Below are 19,551 nucleotides of genomic sequence, written 5' to 3'. Positions count from 1 at the left end.
GCATTAGAGACTTCCTTGTTTTTGCTGCTACCTCTGATCAAAAGAAGACTGGTAACTCAGTGTTCCAGCAGAAATCTCAGTTCCTGTCAGGAGTTCCTGCATGGTGAGGGGCACTCCCTGCCCTCCCTGACCCTGGTGCCAGCAGGGACTTGTGTGGGTGCAGTCTCCAAGGCTGTTGTTTGATGGAGAACTGCCCAGGAGCCCTCTGAAATGATTCTGAAATTTATGAATCCAAATAGGGCAGTATGGTGAATTTCTAGCCTTAGAGATCCGTCCTGATGATTATTCCACATGGGCTTAGAAGCTCACTGTGATCTCGTTCAGCTCGGCCAGGAGGAGCTGCTAATAAATGAGGAATGGGAATGGTGGAATAGCCCAGAAGATACAAACTGTAATACCCAAAATAACAAAACGTGGTGCAGGTTACAGAGGCTAGATTCCAAAGATCCCTGGGCAGGGCAAATGCAGCCAGGTACAGGGACACAGGTCCAGTCACAAAGGTGAGCTCACGACCTGACCTCGTACGAACTAGGCATGGAACCAAGTGGGAACAAGAACTGGAAACTTGACCAAATATAGGATAGTCCTATTAGCATACTACTAATTCCCATGACCCCACTCTTCCCACCGTGGCCTGGTCAGGTGCCCCTCCCCTCAGTGCCCTGCCTGCCATGGCTTGTGGCCAAGGCCCTCTGCAGGAGTCCCAGCTGGACAAGGTTCCACAATTACATGAACAGGGATTTTGATTGTAAAAATAGTTGAAGATGTGAACAATAGGAAAAAATCAGGATATGTTGGCTTAGGAAGTGGCAGAGCTTGGAATACTTGAAGAAAAACACAACTGTGAGGGTTAATCAGACTTTTTGATGCTTCTTGTCACAGATGGTAGGAGGGATTTGTTAGATGCTGATGAGCTATTTAGTCATGTTGCAAGTCTTGTAAATCAGCCTGTATTGAAAACTCTCATATTCATCCAAAGATGTTTGAATGAGATTGGAAATGATGTGTGTGAGTGGAGAAGCAACTAATTTGTTGGTATTGGATTTGGGATGAGAGGCTGTGGGGAATATCAAAATGGGAGCTGATTGAGAAAAGGAAAAAATCAACATTGGGAAAGAGCAAAAGGTAGACAGCAGGAGCAGACTGAGAGGGCAGGTGGAGATGAAAATAGCAATTGCTTTAATTGAAGGGATGAGCAGAATTTCTGGCTGGTTCTCGTTTTGCTTTAAATCGCTTGGTGTGACTCACGGAATGGCAGAACATCAGAGTGGGGTGTTTAAGTGTCATGGTTTGATCAGAATCAAAGTGTGTTTACACTGAAATACAGAATATACTGGGAGAACCCCACTGCAAGCCCAGTTACCATTTTCACTTTGAAGGTAAGGCTCTGCTTTTCCCAGGTTTGACTCAACTGCCTCTGAGAAAAGCATGGAGAGAGAAGCTTGTGGTATTTCTCCTGTCCAGTTTCTAATCCTGCCATTAAATGGACCTTTTAGTGTCTCTTTATAAACACTGGTTTTGAGCAAACTGTACTGATGCTGATGCCCTGTCTGGCTCTGCAGATGTGGACGAGTGCCAGACTGGGGTGCACCGGTGTGGAGAGGGGCAGCTGTGCCACAACCTGCCTGGGGGCTATCGCTGTGACTGCAAGATGGGCTATCAGTACGACGCCTTCAGCCGCAGCTGCATCGGTACATGGGGCACGGGAGGGCTGGCAGCTCACCCTGGCTGAGCCTGGGCCCCGAGGCATGCTCAGCACCACTGCAGTCTGAGATGTGCAGTGCTCAGCACCACTGCAGTCTGAGCTGTGCAGTGCTCAGGACCACTGCAGTCTGAGCTGAGCAGTGCTCAGCACCACTGCAGTCTGAGCTGAGCAGTGCTCAGCACCACTGCAGTCTGAGGTGTGCAGTGCTCAGCACCGCTGCAGTCTGAGCTGTGCAGTGCTCAGGACCACTGCAGTCTGAGCTGAGCAGTGCTCAGCACCACTGCAGTCTGAGCTGTGCAGTGCTCAGGACCATTGCAGTCTGAGCTGTGCAGTGCTCAGCACCACTGCAGTCTGAGTTCTGCCATGCTCAGCACCACTGCAGTCTGAGTTGTGCAGTGCTCAGGACCATTGCAGTCTGAGCTGTGCAGTGCTCAGAACCACTGCAGTCTGAGTTGTGCAGTGCTCAGCACCACTGCAGTCCGAGTTGTGCTGTGCAGTGCCTCACAAGAGCATGGCATCACCTCCAGAGCTGGGCTGTGCAGCACATCCAGGGCTCTGTCACTCCCAGCTGGGATTTGGGACCAGGCACCCTTAGCTTGCCTTAACTGCAGGTTTTCACTTAAACTATCTGCAGAGTCCTTCCCTGTGGGTTATGCTTCTGCTGCTGTGGGAATTTTTCCATCTGAAAGTTCCAGCACCGTCCTCCCAAGAGCCATGACACAGCACTTTGTCTTTGGTCCCCTGTGCGGCAATTAGAGCTCGGAGTCACACAGCCTCCCACCCGAGGTTGTGCCACTTCACAGTCTGCAAACCAATTCTCTGACACTTGAAAAAATACCCTCCTGCACCTCATTTGCTTGTGTCCCTCAACTGATTGTGGGTTTGCTTGTTGCTGGCAGACATAAACGAGTGCTGGAACTACCCCGGGCGCCTGTGCCAGCACACGTGTGAGAACACGCCCGGCTCCTACCACTGCACCTGCTCCTCTGGCTTCCGCCTCTCCTACGACGGCAAGCACTGTGAAGGTACCAGGCTCCTCCTCCGAGAGGAAGGAACTGCTGGGGGAATTAGGGGACTTAGGAGGAGGCCTTGAGGTGAAATATGAGGGCAGTAACCTTTGTGTGCTCAAATTTGCAGACAGTCACAGAATCACAGAATGATGAGGTTGGAAGAGACCTCTAAGATCATCAAGCCCAACCTGTGCCCCAACACCTCAACTAGACCATAGCACCAAGTGCCATGTCCAGTCTTTTTTTAAACACATCCAGAGATGGTGATTCTACCACTTTCCTGGGAAAAGCATTCCAGTACTTTATTATTCTTTTGGTGAAACATTTCTTCCTAATATCCAACCTGTACCTTCCCTGCCGTAGCTGGAGACTGTGTCCTCTATTTTTGTCAGTTCTGCCTGGTGGAAGAGACCAACCCCACCTGTCTGCAACGTCCCTTCAGGGAGTTGTAGAGAGCAATAAGGTCATCTCTAAGCCTCCTCTTCTCCAGGCTAAACAGTCCCAGCTCCTTCAAATGTTCTTCAAACACTGGAGTTGTCAGATGAGTGTCAACAAGTTTCTCGTCTTTCTTTCCCCATGTACTCTTTGCTTTCCTTTCAGATGACAGGAGAACAGAACAAAGTTAAAACAGGAAACCATTCAAATTTTGATAAAGATGAAACTTGGTAGTGACAAAACTTACAAAAAATGACTTTGAATTGAATGGAGAATTTTTGAGTTCTCCATGATTTTTTCGGGCAACAATTACATATTTTAGTGAACTGAAATCTATGAAGTCTGAAACAAATGTCTGCATATGTGTGTGTTTCCATTGGCATATGGAGAAATGAAATTCAGGTGCAACAGACATGCTCCAGCTTCTTGGCATTCTGCCTAGGGAGCAGAAAAAACAGGGACAAATTAGTCCTTTCTTAGTCACTGTGACTGGAAGGTAAAGGTTTTCAGGGGCAGGAAGAGGTGGAAGACACTGTTCTGAAGCACTGTGGCCATCTCTCTTTGTTTGTTTTTGGATGCAGATGTGAATGAATGTGATAACAGTCCCTGCAGCCAGGAATGTGCCAATGTGTATGGTTCCTACCAGTGCTACTGCAGGCAAGGCTTCCAGCTGGCAGAAGATGGGCATTCCTGTAAAGGTAAGGTGCTGCCTCACCAGGTCAGGGGTGAGTGCTTATTCTCTGTAGCAGGAAGAACTCTCTGCCCCTCAGCAGCCCCCAATGCTGCAGGTGATGCCTGAGGATGGTTATGAGCTACAGCTGCCACAGAAGCTGCAAAAGATCCCTCAGCTACTGCACAGTGCAGTTCAGTGGGTGGAGCACACCTGTGGGACTGCACAGCCAGGGAGGTTGTTGTAATGGTTTCATGGGGCCAGAGCTTACGACTGAAGAAATCAAGTGGGAAGATATTCTTGTATTGCATCAATGAACTCCTGCACTACTGAGTGAAGGTTTGCTCTGACTGCTGCTCATAGTGAATGAGGAGCAGAGTGATCAGAATGGAGAGAGGAAGGGTTTTACCTCTTTAGCTGAAGTTACCAGCACTGACACACTGGAGACTCTCTGTTTAAGGAATGGTGAAGAAGCCAACACCCTTCGTAGCACAGGGAAACCTGGCAAAAAATTCATTGCTGAAAGGGTAGTGAGGCTCTGGCACAGGTTGCCCAGAGAGATTTCCCATCCCTGGACTGTTTAAAGACAGGTTCAGCCTAGTCTCGTGGAAGGTCTCCCTGCCCAGGGCAGGGGGTGGAATGAGCTTTAAGCTCCCTTCCCACCTAAACCAGTCTGTGATTCTATGATTCTCTCCATTTCAGAGGCACCAGAGAGAGACAGTGCTTCAAACTCAGATGTGCCCCACCCTCATTATTCCTTCCCATGAGTGTGTACTGCTTGCAGCCAGTTTTTCTGGGAGCAGGCTGGTGTTCAGCATTTCAGAAAGCACCAGAGCAATGCCAGACCTCCATGGTTGTGCTCACGTTTAGCAATATATTATAAATATGTCAGGTGAGAGTTTCCTGGTGTCCTGCAGCCTGCCTTTGCAGATCTGTGTTTTGTTTTGTTTGCTTTGTCTGATGTGTTTGCTGGGGCTGTGACAGTGTTCTTTGCACAGATATTGACGAGTGCGCGCAGAGCGCCGGCATCCTCTGCACCTTCCGCTGCGTCAACGTCCCCGGCAGCTACCAGTGCGCCTGTCCTGAGCAGGGCTACACCGTGGCAGCCAGCGGCAGGACCTGCAGAGGTAACAGCACCTGAGAAGTGGGCCACTCACACCCTTGCAGTGAGCTCAGCCTTTACAGTTGCTCAGTCAAGCCTCCATGTTTTGTATCAGCCACTGTTCCAAAGTCAGTCTTCGACAAAGTTGCCAAGTATTGGTATCTGCAAAGTCAGTTTTCCCGTGTGAGAAGAAAGTGCTGTGGCAACTCAGCTGTCAGAGTGAGCTAATTACTTCAGTGAATTCCCTAGGAACCCACTTCATCCTTCAAACTGAGGCACTTGATGACTCACGTGAGCTGTGTGTGCACCTTGGAACAGCACTGAGTGATCGGGGTATTAGAGGTGCCAGATGTAGAAATCTGTGGCTGCTTTATGAGTTACAGTTTTCTCCTCAAGAAAACTGGGAGATTAAATGTTGGTGCTGTAATTGAAACTTGGCCATCCAGCAGTGTCACCTAAGCTTAATCGTGCTGGCATCAATAAATGTTAGTGAAATGACAAGTAGCCTCCCCTCACACATGCCTTTTCCTCAGAATTGTGGTGGTGTCTTCTGGGAGTCTGGTGGTTTTCATCTGGTGTGCAGCTGTGTGTTTCTGAGCTGAACCGCCCTTTCCAAAGGATGCACTGCCTGTGTAACCTGATGGAGATCTGATTACCTTTAGTCCTCTGCACATTCCTGAAGTCCTTACACCAACTGCCAGGCATTTCCTGCCCTGGCTCTTTCAGGACCCCTTCATGTGATGAAGAATTTGGTTATGTATCTCCTGTGCTTGAATTCTGTGTGCTAATGGCAGTGAATTTTCTCTCTGTAAATCCTGAGCAGCATGAGCATACTTAATCCTGACTGTGGAGCAGTGAAGCAGATGAAATGACAATTAAAATGCTTTAGAAACATTTTAAAATATTTTCAAATGTGTTTTTAAGTATGATTGCAGTAATATCCACATGCACTTAAATTCTTACATAAAGTTCATCTTTAGAAAACTGCATCTCCCCTGGATATATCCCATTTTTGGAGCTCTGCAGGTCTGTAGGTACAAATTTGGGCAGATACTGAGGTGTGTCTGAAAATGTGGTCAAAGGAAGGCTGGGTTGGTGCTGGGTCTGTTGTTGGCTCCTCTGTGCAGGGAGATGATGTTGGTTCCCCCCAGCTAAAGATCTGGCTCCAGTTGCTCATCATCTGACCAGTTCAGAAGAGTTACTGGGGAATGTTCTTTGTACCCTGTTTTCAAAAGATGAGTTGTATCTCATGGAGTAGTGGCTCAACATATGGATCTTTTTTTGCAGAAACTGCCTGTGGTATTTTGCAGTGCAGCCAAAGTGGTGCAGGGAGTGCTTTCATGACAATGATTACAATATGGAAGAAATTTTCTTTTCACCTACAGGCACTGCTGAGAACCAGCAAGGGATTTACTTGACTTTGATTCTCTCCTATTTCCTATTGTATAATTTTCTTTGCAAGACTTTTAAACCAGCCAGTTCAGTGTGTGAGATCAGTTCTCCTCCCAGGGGAATGGAGGGAGTGGAAGGCTGTGATTTCCCTCTAAGAGTCTCTGCTCTGTGGGAATTGGCAGAGCTGCAGGGCCCTACACAGTCCACATGCCTTGTCTGTTGGAATTTATTTCATTTTAAAGCCTCTGTGCATTGTCTAGATGTTTGGGAGTACACAGTGTGACTGCCGGGGCTCTGCCAATGCTTCCTGCTCAGGCTGGATCCTTGTCACTGCATCTGGCTTTCAGCATTGTCAGGCCCATGGCTTGGGCTTGTGGCTATGTGTTATTTAGGTAACTACATTATTCTTTGGGCCAGAAGGTGGCTTTGAGCTTTTAAGTGCTCTTTATTATGTCTTCTGTAATTACATCTCATTATGGGGAGATACTTGTCTTTAGGTTTTCTAAACTGTGTGCCTTGTTCTGAAGGGTTGTTCTAAGTTCCCATGTTCCACATCTTCTGGATCCTGTAGGACAGCAGTGACCACTTTGCCTTTGCTTGCTTTAACTCCAGGTTTATTTTAGTTGTTCTGCTTTAATCCAGAGCTACCTTTGTGCACAGATGCATTCTTCTGGCACCACCAAGCTTTCTCCAGTCTCAAAGAGTTAGTGAGAAGGTCCTGTTGTCTTTTAGCATGGCTTAATTATATTCTGGCGGGGTTTGTTTATTCCTGAAAAATACTATGAATTAATTTTTACTTTTGAACTTAGGACATCTTTTTCTTGTGTTTCTTCTTAGATATTGATGAGTGTGCAATAGGAAGCCACAACTGTTCAGCGGCAGAGACTTGCTACAACATCCAGGGCAGCTTCCGCTGCCTGTCCTTCGAGTGCCCTTCCAACTACAGGAAGGTGTCTGACATGTGAGTATGGCCTTGGGGCAGCACCAGAGCCAGCCCAGTGCCTCTGGTGCTGTGTGGTGTTTAGTTTGTGGGTGGGTGTGGCTGCTCAGAGCTCAGAGAAGCTGCTTTGGCACCTGGAGCTCATAGACCTTCCCCATGCAGGTTTGTGTCTGGTTATCCTTCATTCTCTCAAGCCCTAGAGCCCCTGTTTGCGCTCCAGCTGCTGCTGGAACAGCAGAGACCAGAGCCTGCAGCTCTCCTTGCAGCTCTAAAATGCCTCTGTTTATAATTAAATTTAAAGTACGATCTTCTGTGCTGTTTGTATCAGAGCAGGAGCAGCCAGGCTGCTCAGTTCTCTACTTTGAAAGTGGGTTTGGGGCTCCCTGTTTAATACTCACATTGCAGTTCCTCAGGGAGTGTTGTAAGGGAGCAGGATACTGAGCTTGCCAGGCCACAGGATTCTGGGAATGGCACATCCCCAGCTCCTCAGCATCTGGGGCTCGGGAGCCCCAAAATCTCCCTACCCATTTCCTGCCTCGGTGGCTGCCAGTGCTTTGGGAACCCATATTTAGTTGCTTATGGCTTAAGACATACTTTTCCTGCCTTACAGAGCTGAGCAGCTTTGCCAGTTGAGGAGTTTGTTTCCCACTCCCATGTTTTAGGTACCTTTTCAAGGGGTCTCATTGTTATTTTCTTGGAGCAGTGCCCCAGCCCTGCCGGTGATGAGCCCCTGGCTCCCCATCCCGGCTCTGTGCTGCTCAACCTGGCTCTGGCTGTTACTGTGGAGCTTCCCCACGCTCTCCCCAGGCTGTGATCTGTGCTTCGGGCTGTGCTGCTCTCAGTTACACACCCAGAGGTGTTCCTGAGCACTGGCAGGGCAGAACAAGCAGCTGCTGATCACACACTGAGGTTTGGGAATGCTGTTTGTCCTGATGGGACTACCTAAAAACAGAGGCCAGACAAAATTAAGAGAATAAAAAGCTGTTATATTTATTGAAGGGCCTTCAGGTACATTTAGGGCAGGGAAAAACCCCCTAAGGGCTACACCCAAAATGTGTAGTTACAGATTTTTATCCTTTTATACGTTTGGTCCATTTGCGTATTGGAGGTTAATCTTCCAATTACAGCTTCAGGTAATGAAGTAATTTACCCCAAGTTTCCTCCCCCCAAACTCACTTTTGTTTACATCTCTGGGGGCCTGAGACAGGGAGGTGTCCTTGACTGCCAGGCCTGGAGAGGAATTGTCGTGTCTGACCAAAATGGGAAAGCTGTAGCTGACACTAAAGAATTGCAGGATTGCAAATGTATGAAAAATAGAAAAGCAAAAATCCTAAGGCATCAGTCTGATCCTTGGCAATGCCCCCAGGTTTTTATGTTTCTCCCTGCTGTTCCCTGACCACTGAAGGTGCCTCTCCCCTCTGTCCCCAGGAGGTGTGAGCGCATCAGCTGCTTCAACTACCTGGAGTGCCAGAACACGCCGGTGCGCATCACCTACTACCAGCTCAACTTCCAGACCAACATCGTGGTGCCAGCGCACATCTTCCGCATCGGGCCCTCGCCTGCCTACGCCGGGGACAGCATCGCGCTCACCATCACCAGCGGCAATGAGGAGGGCTTCTTCAGCACCCGCCGCCTCAACGCCTACACCGGCATCGTCTACCTGCAGCGCCAGGTCAAGGAGCCCAAAGACTTCCTGCTGGATGTGGAAATGAAACTCTGGCGGCAGGGAACCTACACCACTTTTCTTGCCAAAATCTACATTTTCATCACAGCTCATGCCTACTGAAGCCTTTGCTGACGTTGGATCTTATTGGTGCTATGCTCTTTAACTGTTCTACCAAAGCTTAATACCGTTGAACTGGCATTTCATGTATCTAGCCTTTATATTATTTTTCTTTCATTGCTTTAAACTTTCTTATTGGTTGTGTAAATTAAGTTAATTTTTATCTTTTTATGGTCTGTTTTCTTATGCAGTTCTGTACATCATCATCTGCCAGCAAACAAAGGAAGGGTTAGAAAGGCAGTACAGGCCTTGTGATAAATGCTGGAACTTTTTCTTAGCAATTATTTTTAGGTGTAGTCACTTCTGCAGGGTATTGCACTAGAGAGGGAAGGTGTTCATGTGGCAGTACTGGGAAAAAAAACATGGAATGATTTCTCTTTCTGACACAAAATTCTGGTTTGGCCGGGCCAGTGGCCTCACTGGGGTGTCTCTGCTGAGGTGCTGAGTCCAAGGCCGTCCGTGGACACTGATGGGGACCCCACCTCCTGCTCCCAGGTTATTTTCCTCCTTCCAACTTTCATAATATGTTGCCTTAAAATATATATAAATAAAAGGAAACTCCACCAGTGAAAAAGCCTATTGATGAGTCTTGCTTTAGTAGGAATGCTCATGTGCTGAATATTTGCAAGACCAAGGCCTTACCAGAATGTTACACTTTAAGGTACAAGCTCACATTGCCATTTTTAGTAGTTGTCTTTGAAAGTGTTGGTGTTCCTCTGTTCCTCACTCTATAATATGTAACTGGAGATTTGAAGCTTTGTAATTCTTAAAGGAATGTCCAAATGGAAATAATGAAATAATAATTACTGCTCCTTGTTTTAAAGCTTGGGCATGTCCCTGGGCAATAACTTTAAATAGACAAAAAAGGGATTTGCTTCTCTGCTTCAGGAAAATGCCTCCAGTGGTGTTGCCGAGTGAAAAATGCCAGTGAAATTGGTGGGTTGTATTTTGCCATTTAGAAAAGAGCACCACCAAAGTTTTGAGCTCAATTTCCTCTGGTTCTTCAGGGAACTGGATGAAGTCCAAAGTTAGAGGCCACATCTGGCAAAGCATAATATAATTGAAGTATTTATTAGAACTTAGAAATGAGTATCAGAACTTCTTTTTGGCTGGGTTTTTTTTCCTTCCCCAAAAAGCTCCAGTGTTGCAATTTTCTGAGCTTCCTTTGTTTCAGCTGTGATTATTCTGCAAAATGTTTTAAAGGAAAAACATAGCTACAAGATATGGATGTGTATTTCTCTGCAGTTTAATAATCCTGGAATCCCAGGTTGGAAGGGACCTCAAGGATCCAACCTTTCTTGACAAAACAATAACCTGTTCTTTTCTACAGTTGATCTTTTTTTGATCGATGTGTACACAAAAAGAACTGCAGAAATTAAATCTAACACATTTTTATACCATATTCAACAATTTTATTATGTTGTAAAAATTGCATCTAAAAGTCTTGTAAGCATCTCCTCTGTGGTGAGAGGTATTCACTATATCCCCAGGCCAGTCTCTACCACTTCAAGTCACTCCTTTAATTTGGACATCCTTAAAATAAAGGGCAAATCTTTCTGTATCTGAGATCATAAAATCCCATTAGCAGGGAAAATTTATTTACATTCCCCAGCTGTAAAACAAGGCCTATCTGTGAGCTTGCATACATCAAACTTCTTGTTGTTTTTTTTTTTTTTCTATAAAAACCATTTAGTAAAAGATCTTCCATCCATCTTTTGTTTTCCATAGTTAACAGTTTTGTAAGCATGTAACAGGGAAGTGCCAGCTGAGAAACACAGGCTTGTGCAATTTGTCATTCCAGTTAATTCCTATCTTACATCTCCAGGCCTTCCAGATCCATCCTGCACACGTTCAGGGGTGACACATTTCTCCAAGCCCCACTGGGGCACGTCAGGAGTCACCAAAACCCAGAGTTTTCCATCAGCATTAGGATTTGATTGAGCACAAATGGTACCCAGGCCTTGACTGTGCTTCTTGTCAGAGAACAAATGGACAAGTCATTTGTTACTGGGAGACCTTTTGCTGACTAAAACCAGCCACAGTCAATCATATTAAGGATCTGGCAGTTCTTAGTACCAGCTCTTCATTTTCTAGACAGGTAATTGATGAAGAAAGTTTTAGGGAAGGCTTTGCATACTATTAGAAGGAAAATGCTCTGCTAGGAAGAAGGCTGTCTTCGTCTGTAGTTGGGAAAGGTTGGAAAGGGTTGCTCGGTGCAGCTGCTCAAAACAAGGGGAAGGATTTCAGGAGGTAACTTCATATTCTTCTGCTTCCAGATTAACCAGAGGAGGGTTTTACCTTTCTCCAAGGCAAAGAGTTCTCCCTATCAGTTTAAGGGGGAGCAGGAGTAGTCAGCACCGCACCCATAGCTCTGCCTTGGGGCAGTGCCTGTGGCTGAACCTGAGCAGCCTCAGCCCCACCCACAGGGGCCTTGGACTGGAATTTTGGTCTCCTTCAACTGGTCCAGCTCCCAAATGCCTAGTCACCATCTCAGGAATGCTCTTTCCACTTTATTTGGCTGGGTAACCTGTTTGTGTGTCTGTGTGCGCAGGAGGTCTCAGTGAAAAGAGTTCAGACCTGGGCTGTATTTCTTTTTCTTTTCTTTTGAGTAAGTTTCATTTATTCCCTTCGCTCCTTTGTGGCCCACCCCCACCCTTGCCTGGTTGAGGTGAATTAAGAGCAGCTACACAAGAGCTGTGCAAGCTGATAAACTCATGAGGAAGACAACAGCTGCAAACCTCATAAAGAATTACAGCTGACTTGGGGCATCTGTTCTATATGTGTGAAAACTCAGATTATTGGTGTGTTCCACAGGATGGAAATGGCCTTGCTGTGACCTGCCTGAGCAAGGCCTGCTCTACTCTGCTCTGCTCAGCTTTACTTGCTCCTGCCTCGATAAAATCTGACCTCTCTGCACTCTGCTGTTGTATTCCTTGGGAGATCCAGCGATCCCAGAGACTGAGCAAGATCAAATGAGCCATTGGAAAGAAAAAGAAATGTTCCTCTGTGTGTTTGCTGGAAATTTGAGTGGTCTATTCCAGAAAGAAGCATCAGGTTTTATTTGGATTGGAATGCACATAACAGAGTTGAAATAGCAGGACACGGGTGAGAGGGATGTTTTTACCTCGCACTTTAAATGGTTCCCTTTCTGGAGCAGGGAGGAAGTGGTTTACAATCTCTTTGTGTGTAAATACATGTCTGTGGGTCACTGCAGATCCTGGCAGCCTGTGCCAGCATTCCTGTGTGAGCCCTGGTTCAAGGAAAGGCATTGGGTGGCTCAGCCTGGGCCTCGCTCCTTCTCCTCACCCTGGGGGATCAGAGCAGGGGAGGGAGCTGTTAATGGGCCCAAATTTTTACATTTCTTCCACGATATCCCAAACAGACTTTCATTCTCTGTTATTTCTCTGTACCAGCTATTCAGCCAATTATATCAGATTCAGGACAGAAATAAATTTCAGACAGATTTTATCGTAAAAAGCTGTAAAAAGGGCCATTCTGCAATATCTCCTCAACTTCAGGCATGAGAGCTTCTTGTGCAAAGGTCCCAGTGCCTCTGTCAGCTGAGGGCATCTTGGAGAGTGAGGGCAGGGCTGAGCCCTCTCCACCCCTGTTCCCTTGGGCAGCCGCTGGCACATAGGCACCTTTGGCAGACCCTGGCCATGTGGGGCACACACACATTGTCCTTCTGTGTTCCTCTGTGTCCTTCTGCAGACCTGCCTCAGACCTAGGGAGATGGTTTTCCCATTCATTTGCCTTTGTCTTTCTGTTGCTCCCACCCATGCTAGGGGGAAGAGAAAGTTCCAGCTGTGGAGAATTAGGATTGTAGAATAAAAATAGATTTTGAGGTCAAATAAAAAGTGTCTTCACACTTCCAGTGTTCTCTGCATTTCAAAGACATTCATTTTGAAGTGGCTTTTTGTCTTGGTTCAGGCCAAATTTGGGAGAGAAACCTAGGACACTACTGAAAAGCAGGATTTAATTAGATCTGGTTTCAGTGATGTGAAGCTGAAGTCACAAACTCGAGCCTTTTGTCTTCTAAAGCACAGTTCTTTCTCTTGCACGTTCTCTTCCCATAAGCTGAGGCTCCTGTTATTTTGGGGTTAAAAATTACAACATCTGCAGTGAATTTTCCCTTTTTAGCAGGGGCTGGAGAGGAAGAGGATGCCATTGTGGTGCCTGCCCTACACGCTGTGACCAGAGGGGTGGGACCAGAGCCTTTGTACATCAGTGAGTTCTTGTGTGGCAGCCAAGGATTGTGTTCAGTGCATAAATGCACAGCAGGATGTTTGGAACGTGGGATGGTGCAGTGGTGATGGGGTGGAGGGGCTGAACTGGTGGTGCCGGGGCTAGGCTGCAGCAGAAGGATCTCTGATCTCACTACCCCATGGGACATAGACCCCAGACTCAGTCTGGGTGAAGAATTGGTCTCAGGTGATATGCCCTGTACTTACAGGTGACCCAGGGTCTGGTTAGTGAGCCCAGAATGTGTGAGAAGGGAAATTAAATTAGTTCTGTGCAGGGTTCATGAGATTTGGTTCATTGCTAATAGTCTGTAACTCAAGCACTCAACCTCCCGAGGAAATGCCGAGTTTCTGAAGAGAAACACTGATTATGGAAAGGGCCATCTGAAGGAGTCAGAGCTCTTCCCAATAGAGCAAGTGTGGAATGCTTCCTTTCTGGGGAAGGGCGGAAGGGGAAGATGTAAAATCTAATTTTATTCAGGAATAAAAGTCCAGTGTGCAGAACACTAAACTCTCCTCTGTGCCACCATTACTAGAAAGGAGTTGTGAAACATGTTAGCAACACCAGTTGATCCAATGTATGGAAAATGCATCCAAAAAGGAGACATGAATGCCCTGAGGGAATGGGAGGGAGGAGATGCCTTTCCCTCTGTAAATGAGGGCCCCTGACAGCAGCACAGACTCCACTGGGCTCTGCTCCAGGGAGGGATTTTGGCTGACTCTGATTGAAGAGTTACTGGCTGCAGCCAGATGCACCAGAGTAGGGGATAGATCCTCCCCAGCACTGAGAGCCAGGAGGAAAATGTCTGAAAATGTATGTGGAATACTTTCAGTATGGGAAAAAAGCTGATAATCTTTGATGAAGGACACTTGAGGTGGAGCACTGCCATTGCTGGAGTCTGAGTAAACCATGGAACATGGAGGCTGAACAAATCCCACTGGTGTTGGTTCCCTTCTCCCAAGGATTTCCCACAGCAGACACCAGAGGTGGTGCTGGTGGCTGAGGGCTGAGGCTGAGTTTGTTCTCAGGTGCAGCAAACCTGCAGCTGTGCTGGGCTGTGCTGGGTGCCACCAGCACCTCCTGCTAACTGCAGGAGCTCTACAAACAAACAAACAAACAAACAAACAAACAAAAACCCCAACCTCAATCACCTTGAAAATAATGCTTGCTAAGGAAAAGACATAATATTCTCAAGAAAGAGTTTTCCACAGGTTCCAAGCAGCTGTTGATGCAGAGAGCTCCATTGAAGTGGATGGGCTGGGTGAAGGCACAGCTTTAATCATAACTTAATTTTCCCCTGGGGACAGGAACAGACACACAAATGACATGTGCTGCTATTGTTGTCTGAATCACATCTGGAAGATGCTGACATAAATAATGATGGAGGCCATTTAAAAATGTTATTACTCCATGTAAGTACCTGAATTTTCTTTCAGAAACATATGTTTGCACTAGTAAATGAAGTGCTCAGAGGAGGGTGAAGGCCAGGCCTCCAGTGTGGGAGGACACCAAAGCCAAGAGGCAGAGTTACAGCTGCCAGAATGCATTGTGAGGCTCCCCAGCCTTCAGTCAGCCTCGACCCCTGCGTGGAGGGGTGTTGGAGCACTTTGGGTGCTGGTGGTTGGATTTTGGGAGGTTTTCCTTATGTTTTTACTGGTTTGGGTGGAGAGGGAGGCTGTGGGTGTTCACAGCTCTGCCATGGGTGTGTTGAGCATATCACCTGCACCTCACCTGGGTAGTCCAAGTCCCTTGGCAGGTGGTGCACAGTTGGTTTTCCACATGAAGTGTGACCTTCTCAGGACTCTGAAAGCTCTCACCATCCTCACTTCCCAGCCTCCCCATCCTTGGAAATCCAGGAGTTCACAGTTTATTTGGTAACTTTGGTACCTTTAACCCTCAACAATCTTCACCTCTTTTTCTCAGGAATTCCACTTGTGGCTTGTCCTTTCTGCAACTGCCTCCTGTGGGTTCTCTTGCTTTTACTCCACTGCCAGGAGATCTTTGTTTCATCATTTCCCTCCCCTTTAAAAGGGCACAGGTCAGAAAGAGAAACATCCACCCTTTCTTTTTGATGCCTGAGAGCCTGCAGCAGCATGAGGAGCTCACTGCCCTGCTGAGCCTCTGAGTGCCAGGCCAGATCCTGAGCAATGATGTTATTCTAAACTCCACCATGACTATAAACTGCAGTGTTGCAGGTTTGGAAGGCAGCTGCTCTGTACCTTTGGGATTCCAGGGTGTGTTGTTGAATGAGTGCCCTGGGAAATCATTAATAGAGGATGATTTGTATTTCCACAAATTCCACTCTTTGTTTTTATTTTTTTAAGGCATTATGTTTTATTCTTTCTTGGAGATTTTTTTATATAAATGTAGAGTTTAATGTCAAATATTTGCTCCCATGTGTTCATTTTTGAAAGGGTATTGGGATTTTCAGTTTATGTCCTTCAGCATCATCTCCCCCCAGGGAACAGTGTGGGGCAGGGTGGGGGCACTGCTCTGGTGGTGTCTGGCCCATCCCACACTGGTGCTGAAGTGGTTCAGTCAGTTTTGGGCCCATTGTTATTGCAAAGCTGCTTGGGTTTATGCTGGTGTGTTTGATGGTGCTATAGCTGACTGGAACAGTGGCAGTGGAGATGTTCATGGAAACACATAAAAACCAGAGAAATGGCAGAGGGATTTGTTCTCTCTCATGTGCTGGCACTGGAAGACTTTGAGGAACAGGCTTCAAGAGCAGTTGTTACCTGAACACACTATTTCCCAAACCTGTCAGTGATGTATTTATCCCTCCCCCCATGGCAATAACACAGTTATTTTGTAGGTTGTTGTACTCTCCTGTCCAGGCAGGACAAGCCATTTCCAAATGCACATCCCAGTGTTTCATCACCTCTGCTGTACATTGTAGCCATATCTGCACAATCAATAATGCAGAGATTTGCAGGCTCAGTTTCTCCCCTTTTTAATTAGTAAATAAAATAATAGTCTTTCCCCTACCTCCTCCTACTTGTTTCCCCCTCGTTTCTCATCTTAGCCACTGAAGAAATATTTCCTCTGTTCTCACGAAAGGAATGCATTTACACTTGCCACAGCAGTTCAAAGATACCAAGAATATGTTTTCCTTATGCTGGTAATTGCTTTGCTTGGTCATTAGTTGATCAAAGTGGAGGAAATAGAGCAGGGGCAGTCAGACTAAATAATAGATTTGGAGTAGAACTGGGACTGGAGCTTTCTTGGGGTTTTTCTTTTGTTTTCAAAGTGCTGAGTTATTCAGTCTGTGCACAGGACTGCCTCCCTGGTACGTGGGGAGTAACTGTGGAGTTACTGGGGTGGTTCCTCATGGTGTAAATCAGGCACCAGCTGCTCCACATTGTTCCTCCAGACTCTGAAGGAGCTCATAGCTCCAACACAGGTTTGTCTCACAAGCAAACTGAGCAAATTGAGGAAAGCCTTTTTTTTTTCACCTGTCCAGCAAAATATGCAAGTGGAGGGGGAAAAAATGGAAAACTGGGGATTTGGTGTTTGAGTTTTTTGCTTGATATTTTGTTTGGATTTTTTTTTTAGAAAGCTAAAAGTTAAGATTGTTCTTCCATGCTTTTTGGCACTGTTTTTGTTTGGAAAGCTTGTGTGGAACGTGAAACTGAAACTTTGCATTAGCATAAACATTTTAAGGTCTTTCATCAAGTCTGTTGCACTTACTGTCAATGTATTTCATCATTGTAGCTCTTTAATGAGATTTGGCTGGTGCTGGAGAGACAGACAGTCAGAAGTTCACTTTTGCTTCATTTGGGTTTTTTGTGGGTGTTTTTTCCCCCTGCCTGCGTCCGGCCCCGTGAGCTTTGGTGGATTTGCTTGGAGACAAACCAGTTTCTAGATTTCTCCTTATTTGGAACAAGTGCCCTTATCACTGCTGCCAAGAATATCCTGGGCTGAGTGGCAAAGGGCCAGGAGCTCCCGCAGTCGCTCGGAGGACTGGAATTCCCGGGAAAACTGGGGCTGGCATGATCACTGGCCCAGGAGGGAAGGTGTTGGATAGGCTGTATGTCGTCTCATGAACGCCATCTTCACAGAAACACTGGAGTCTTTGGTAATCCTCCCTTTATAACTGGATGCTGAGGTCAAAGATCACTTATTTTAAACTAAACTTTTTTGGTTTTTTTTTTTTTTTGTTTTTGCTGTAAAAGTCTCCTTGCTTACTCAGTGGCATTTAATCATCTCAAGATCCATAATACATGCAAAAACTCTGAGAAATATGGAAGGTGGGTGCTCTAATTTGCTTTTTATTCCTCAGAATAATTTTCTGGAATATACTCAATAAGGATTTTTATGAGCTTCCTGGAGAAATTGCTACTGTCCTGCATTCTTGGAAAGAACAAACAACTCCTTGACTTGGAACAAAAGGAGAAAAGTGCCTGAAATGTTAGTATGTGCTTATTGGAAGAGAAGGTGGCATTTAGTAGTCTCAATGATTCAAGATAGCTCAGTGTTTTACTTTGAGTATGGAGGAAGTTTCTTTTGAAGACCTGACTCAATTTCAGTTGGGTTTAGTACGTCTGTGACCTGCTTTTGCATGTATGAACAATATTCCCAATGGATATCCTGGGAAAGCACAGGGCAAAATCACATCTGATGTTACTTCTGACATCAACAAACTCATGACAGGGATGAAAGTAATGCAGTATTTCTACTTCAAAAAGGGGAAAAGCAGAAACACCTGGGAACAGGTTAGATGATCTTGGATTTCCTTGATGTGTGGAAGGATGGCAGGGGTAGAAAAATTACTCCCTGGGATTGTTCACCTGATCATTGTTACTTTGCCAGAGAAGACCACCATAAATGTAGGAGCCACACACAAAGGGAAACAAAGTGGGGGGAAGGGGAAAATGGAGGTGAGGGTCACTGGTGGAAAAATTAAGACTTTCTTTTAAATGCAGTTGGTGAAAGCAGCAACAGAATGAGCTGCAGTGATCCCAGCCCTGCTGTCAACTAATGCTGGCAGGCATAATAAATGTTTAAAACCGGCTTAACAGTGCAAAACTTGAAGGACTCTGCACCAATAAACAGAACAGTTCATAATGTACTTTTAATTAGTACCCATCGGGGAAGTAGCACACTTCCAGGCATTTCCACGCCCTCTGCCATGCCCACATTTCCAGACACAGTGAGGAGCAATGCACACCCACGGCAGGGCTGAGCCATCCCCCAGGCATGTGGAACCCATGTGGCAGACGTGGCCTCAGAGGCCTCCCCAGGAAGGGCTGAAAAGCTCCATTTTAGGAGCTCCCTGCCCGGAATCACATCCCACTATCTGTAAGTGCTGTGGACCAGGGGATGCAGCTCAGGTCTGGGGTCTTGGTGAGACAAGTCCTGGGCTCAGGTGAAGCCCTGGCAGTGTGGCATGAGAACAGCTCAAAAACGGAGCCGAGCGGAACTCACCCCGGCTGGAGGCTGGCAGGAACAGAAGGGAGGGATATTTTTGAGTTTCTGGGTGCAGGGCTCTGATGGGGGAGCAGGCTGGCTCTGGTACTGAGGAACAGGCTGACAGAATGCTGAGGGAAGGAAGGAGCCAGCAGAGTGGGTGGATCATGCTGGTGCCGCATGCGCGAGCGTGGCTGGCACATGGCTGTGAGCGCACAGGGACTAGGAGACAAAGGCTGGGCTGCCCCACCTGTGCCTGGCAGGAGGCTCAGCGTCTCCCCTAGGAGTGCAGGTGTTTGTCTGGGACCTGTCCCCTGTGTTTGGGTGGTGGCCGTGCTGGCACAGAGGCCATCCCAGAACTAGAAACTGATCCCTGTTCCTCCTTCCCACGTATGCTGAGGTTTCCAGGCACCACCTGAGCAGTGTGTAAATAAATTTCTGGGGATGTAAATTGTACCTGTGCTCACTGTAAGGCCACCTCGCCCTGGCAGAAAGCTGCAAAATGGTTTGGGTATAAAAGGTGCCTTGTTGGCTGTCACAGTGGGGGGAGATGGAGAGATGGCACAGCGCTTGTGGTTTGTGCAGCAGAGACTTGATTGGTTTGCACAGTTCTTACACACCCTATTCAAAATGCTCCACGTTCGAGCCTGCCTGGCTATGACTGGTTACCACTTGGCTCACTGACCAACAGCTGCCTGCTTGCGTTCTTGTCAGGGGGTGGCTCTGCATAGCCAAACCCCTCCTCCTTTTATGGTACACACAGTCCAGCTGTATGCTCTCACAGCTCCCCCTTTTCTGTTTTAAAATATAAAAGCCTTGTTTGTTATCTGTCTGCAGGGCCTCTTTGCAGAAAGGACAACAAA

At 46.8% G+C, this 19,551-nt stretch overlaps 1 protein-coding gene across 9 annotated transcripts in view; it reads left to right on the top strand.

Annotated features, from left to right (window-relative positions):
• The window catches only part of FBLN2 (fibulin 2), a 91,314-nt gene extending 81,703 nt beyond the window's left edge, over positions 1–9,611 (top strand). For 7 of the 9 annotated variants that reach the window (XM_059856056.1, XM_059856052.1, XM_059856057.1 and 4 more), the window contains exons 12-17: positions 1,563–1,691; positions 2,605–2,730; positions 3,732–3,848; positions 4,819–4,947; positions 7,152–7,275; positions 8,683–9,611. In XM_059856056.1, coding sequence (XP_059712039.1) covers positions 1,563–1,691; positions 2,605–2,730; positions 3,732–3,848; positions 4,819–4,947; positions 7,152–7,275; positions 8,683–9,040 — 983 coding nt within the window. In that variant the 3' untranslated portion in view covers positions 9,041–9,611. The remainder of the gene's footprint in view (positions 1–1,562; positions 1,692–2,604; positions 2,731–3,731; positions 3,849–4,818; positions 4,948–7,151; positions 7,276–8,682) is intronic. The other 2 variants (XM_059856058.1, XM_059856059.1) reach the window with 2 other exon arrangements.
• Positions 9,612–19,551: the final 9,940 nt, after the last annotated feature.

Source organism: Haemorhous mexicanus, chromosome 11 (assembly GCF_027477595.1).
Source record: "Haemorhous mexicanus isolate bHaeMex1 chromosome 11, bHaeMex1.pri, whole genome shotgun sequence".
Lineage (NCBI taxonomy): Eukaryota > Metazoa > Chordata > Aves > Passeriformes > Fringillidae > Haemorhous > Haemorhous mexicanus.
This window is presented reverse-complemented; position numbering and strand designations above follow the sequence as displayed.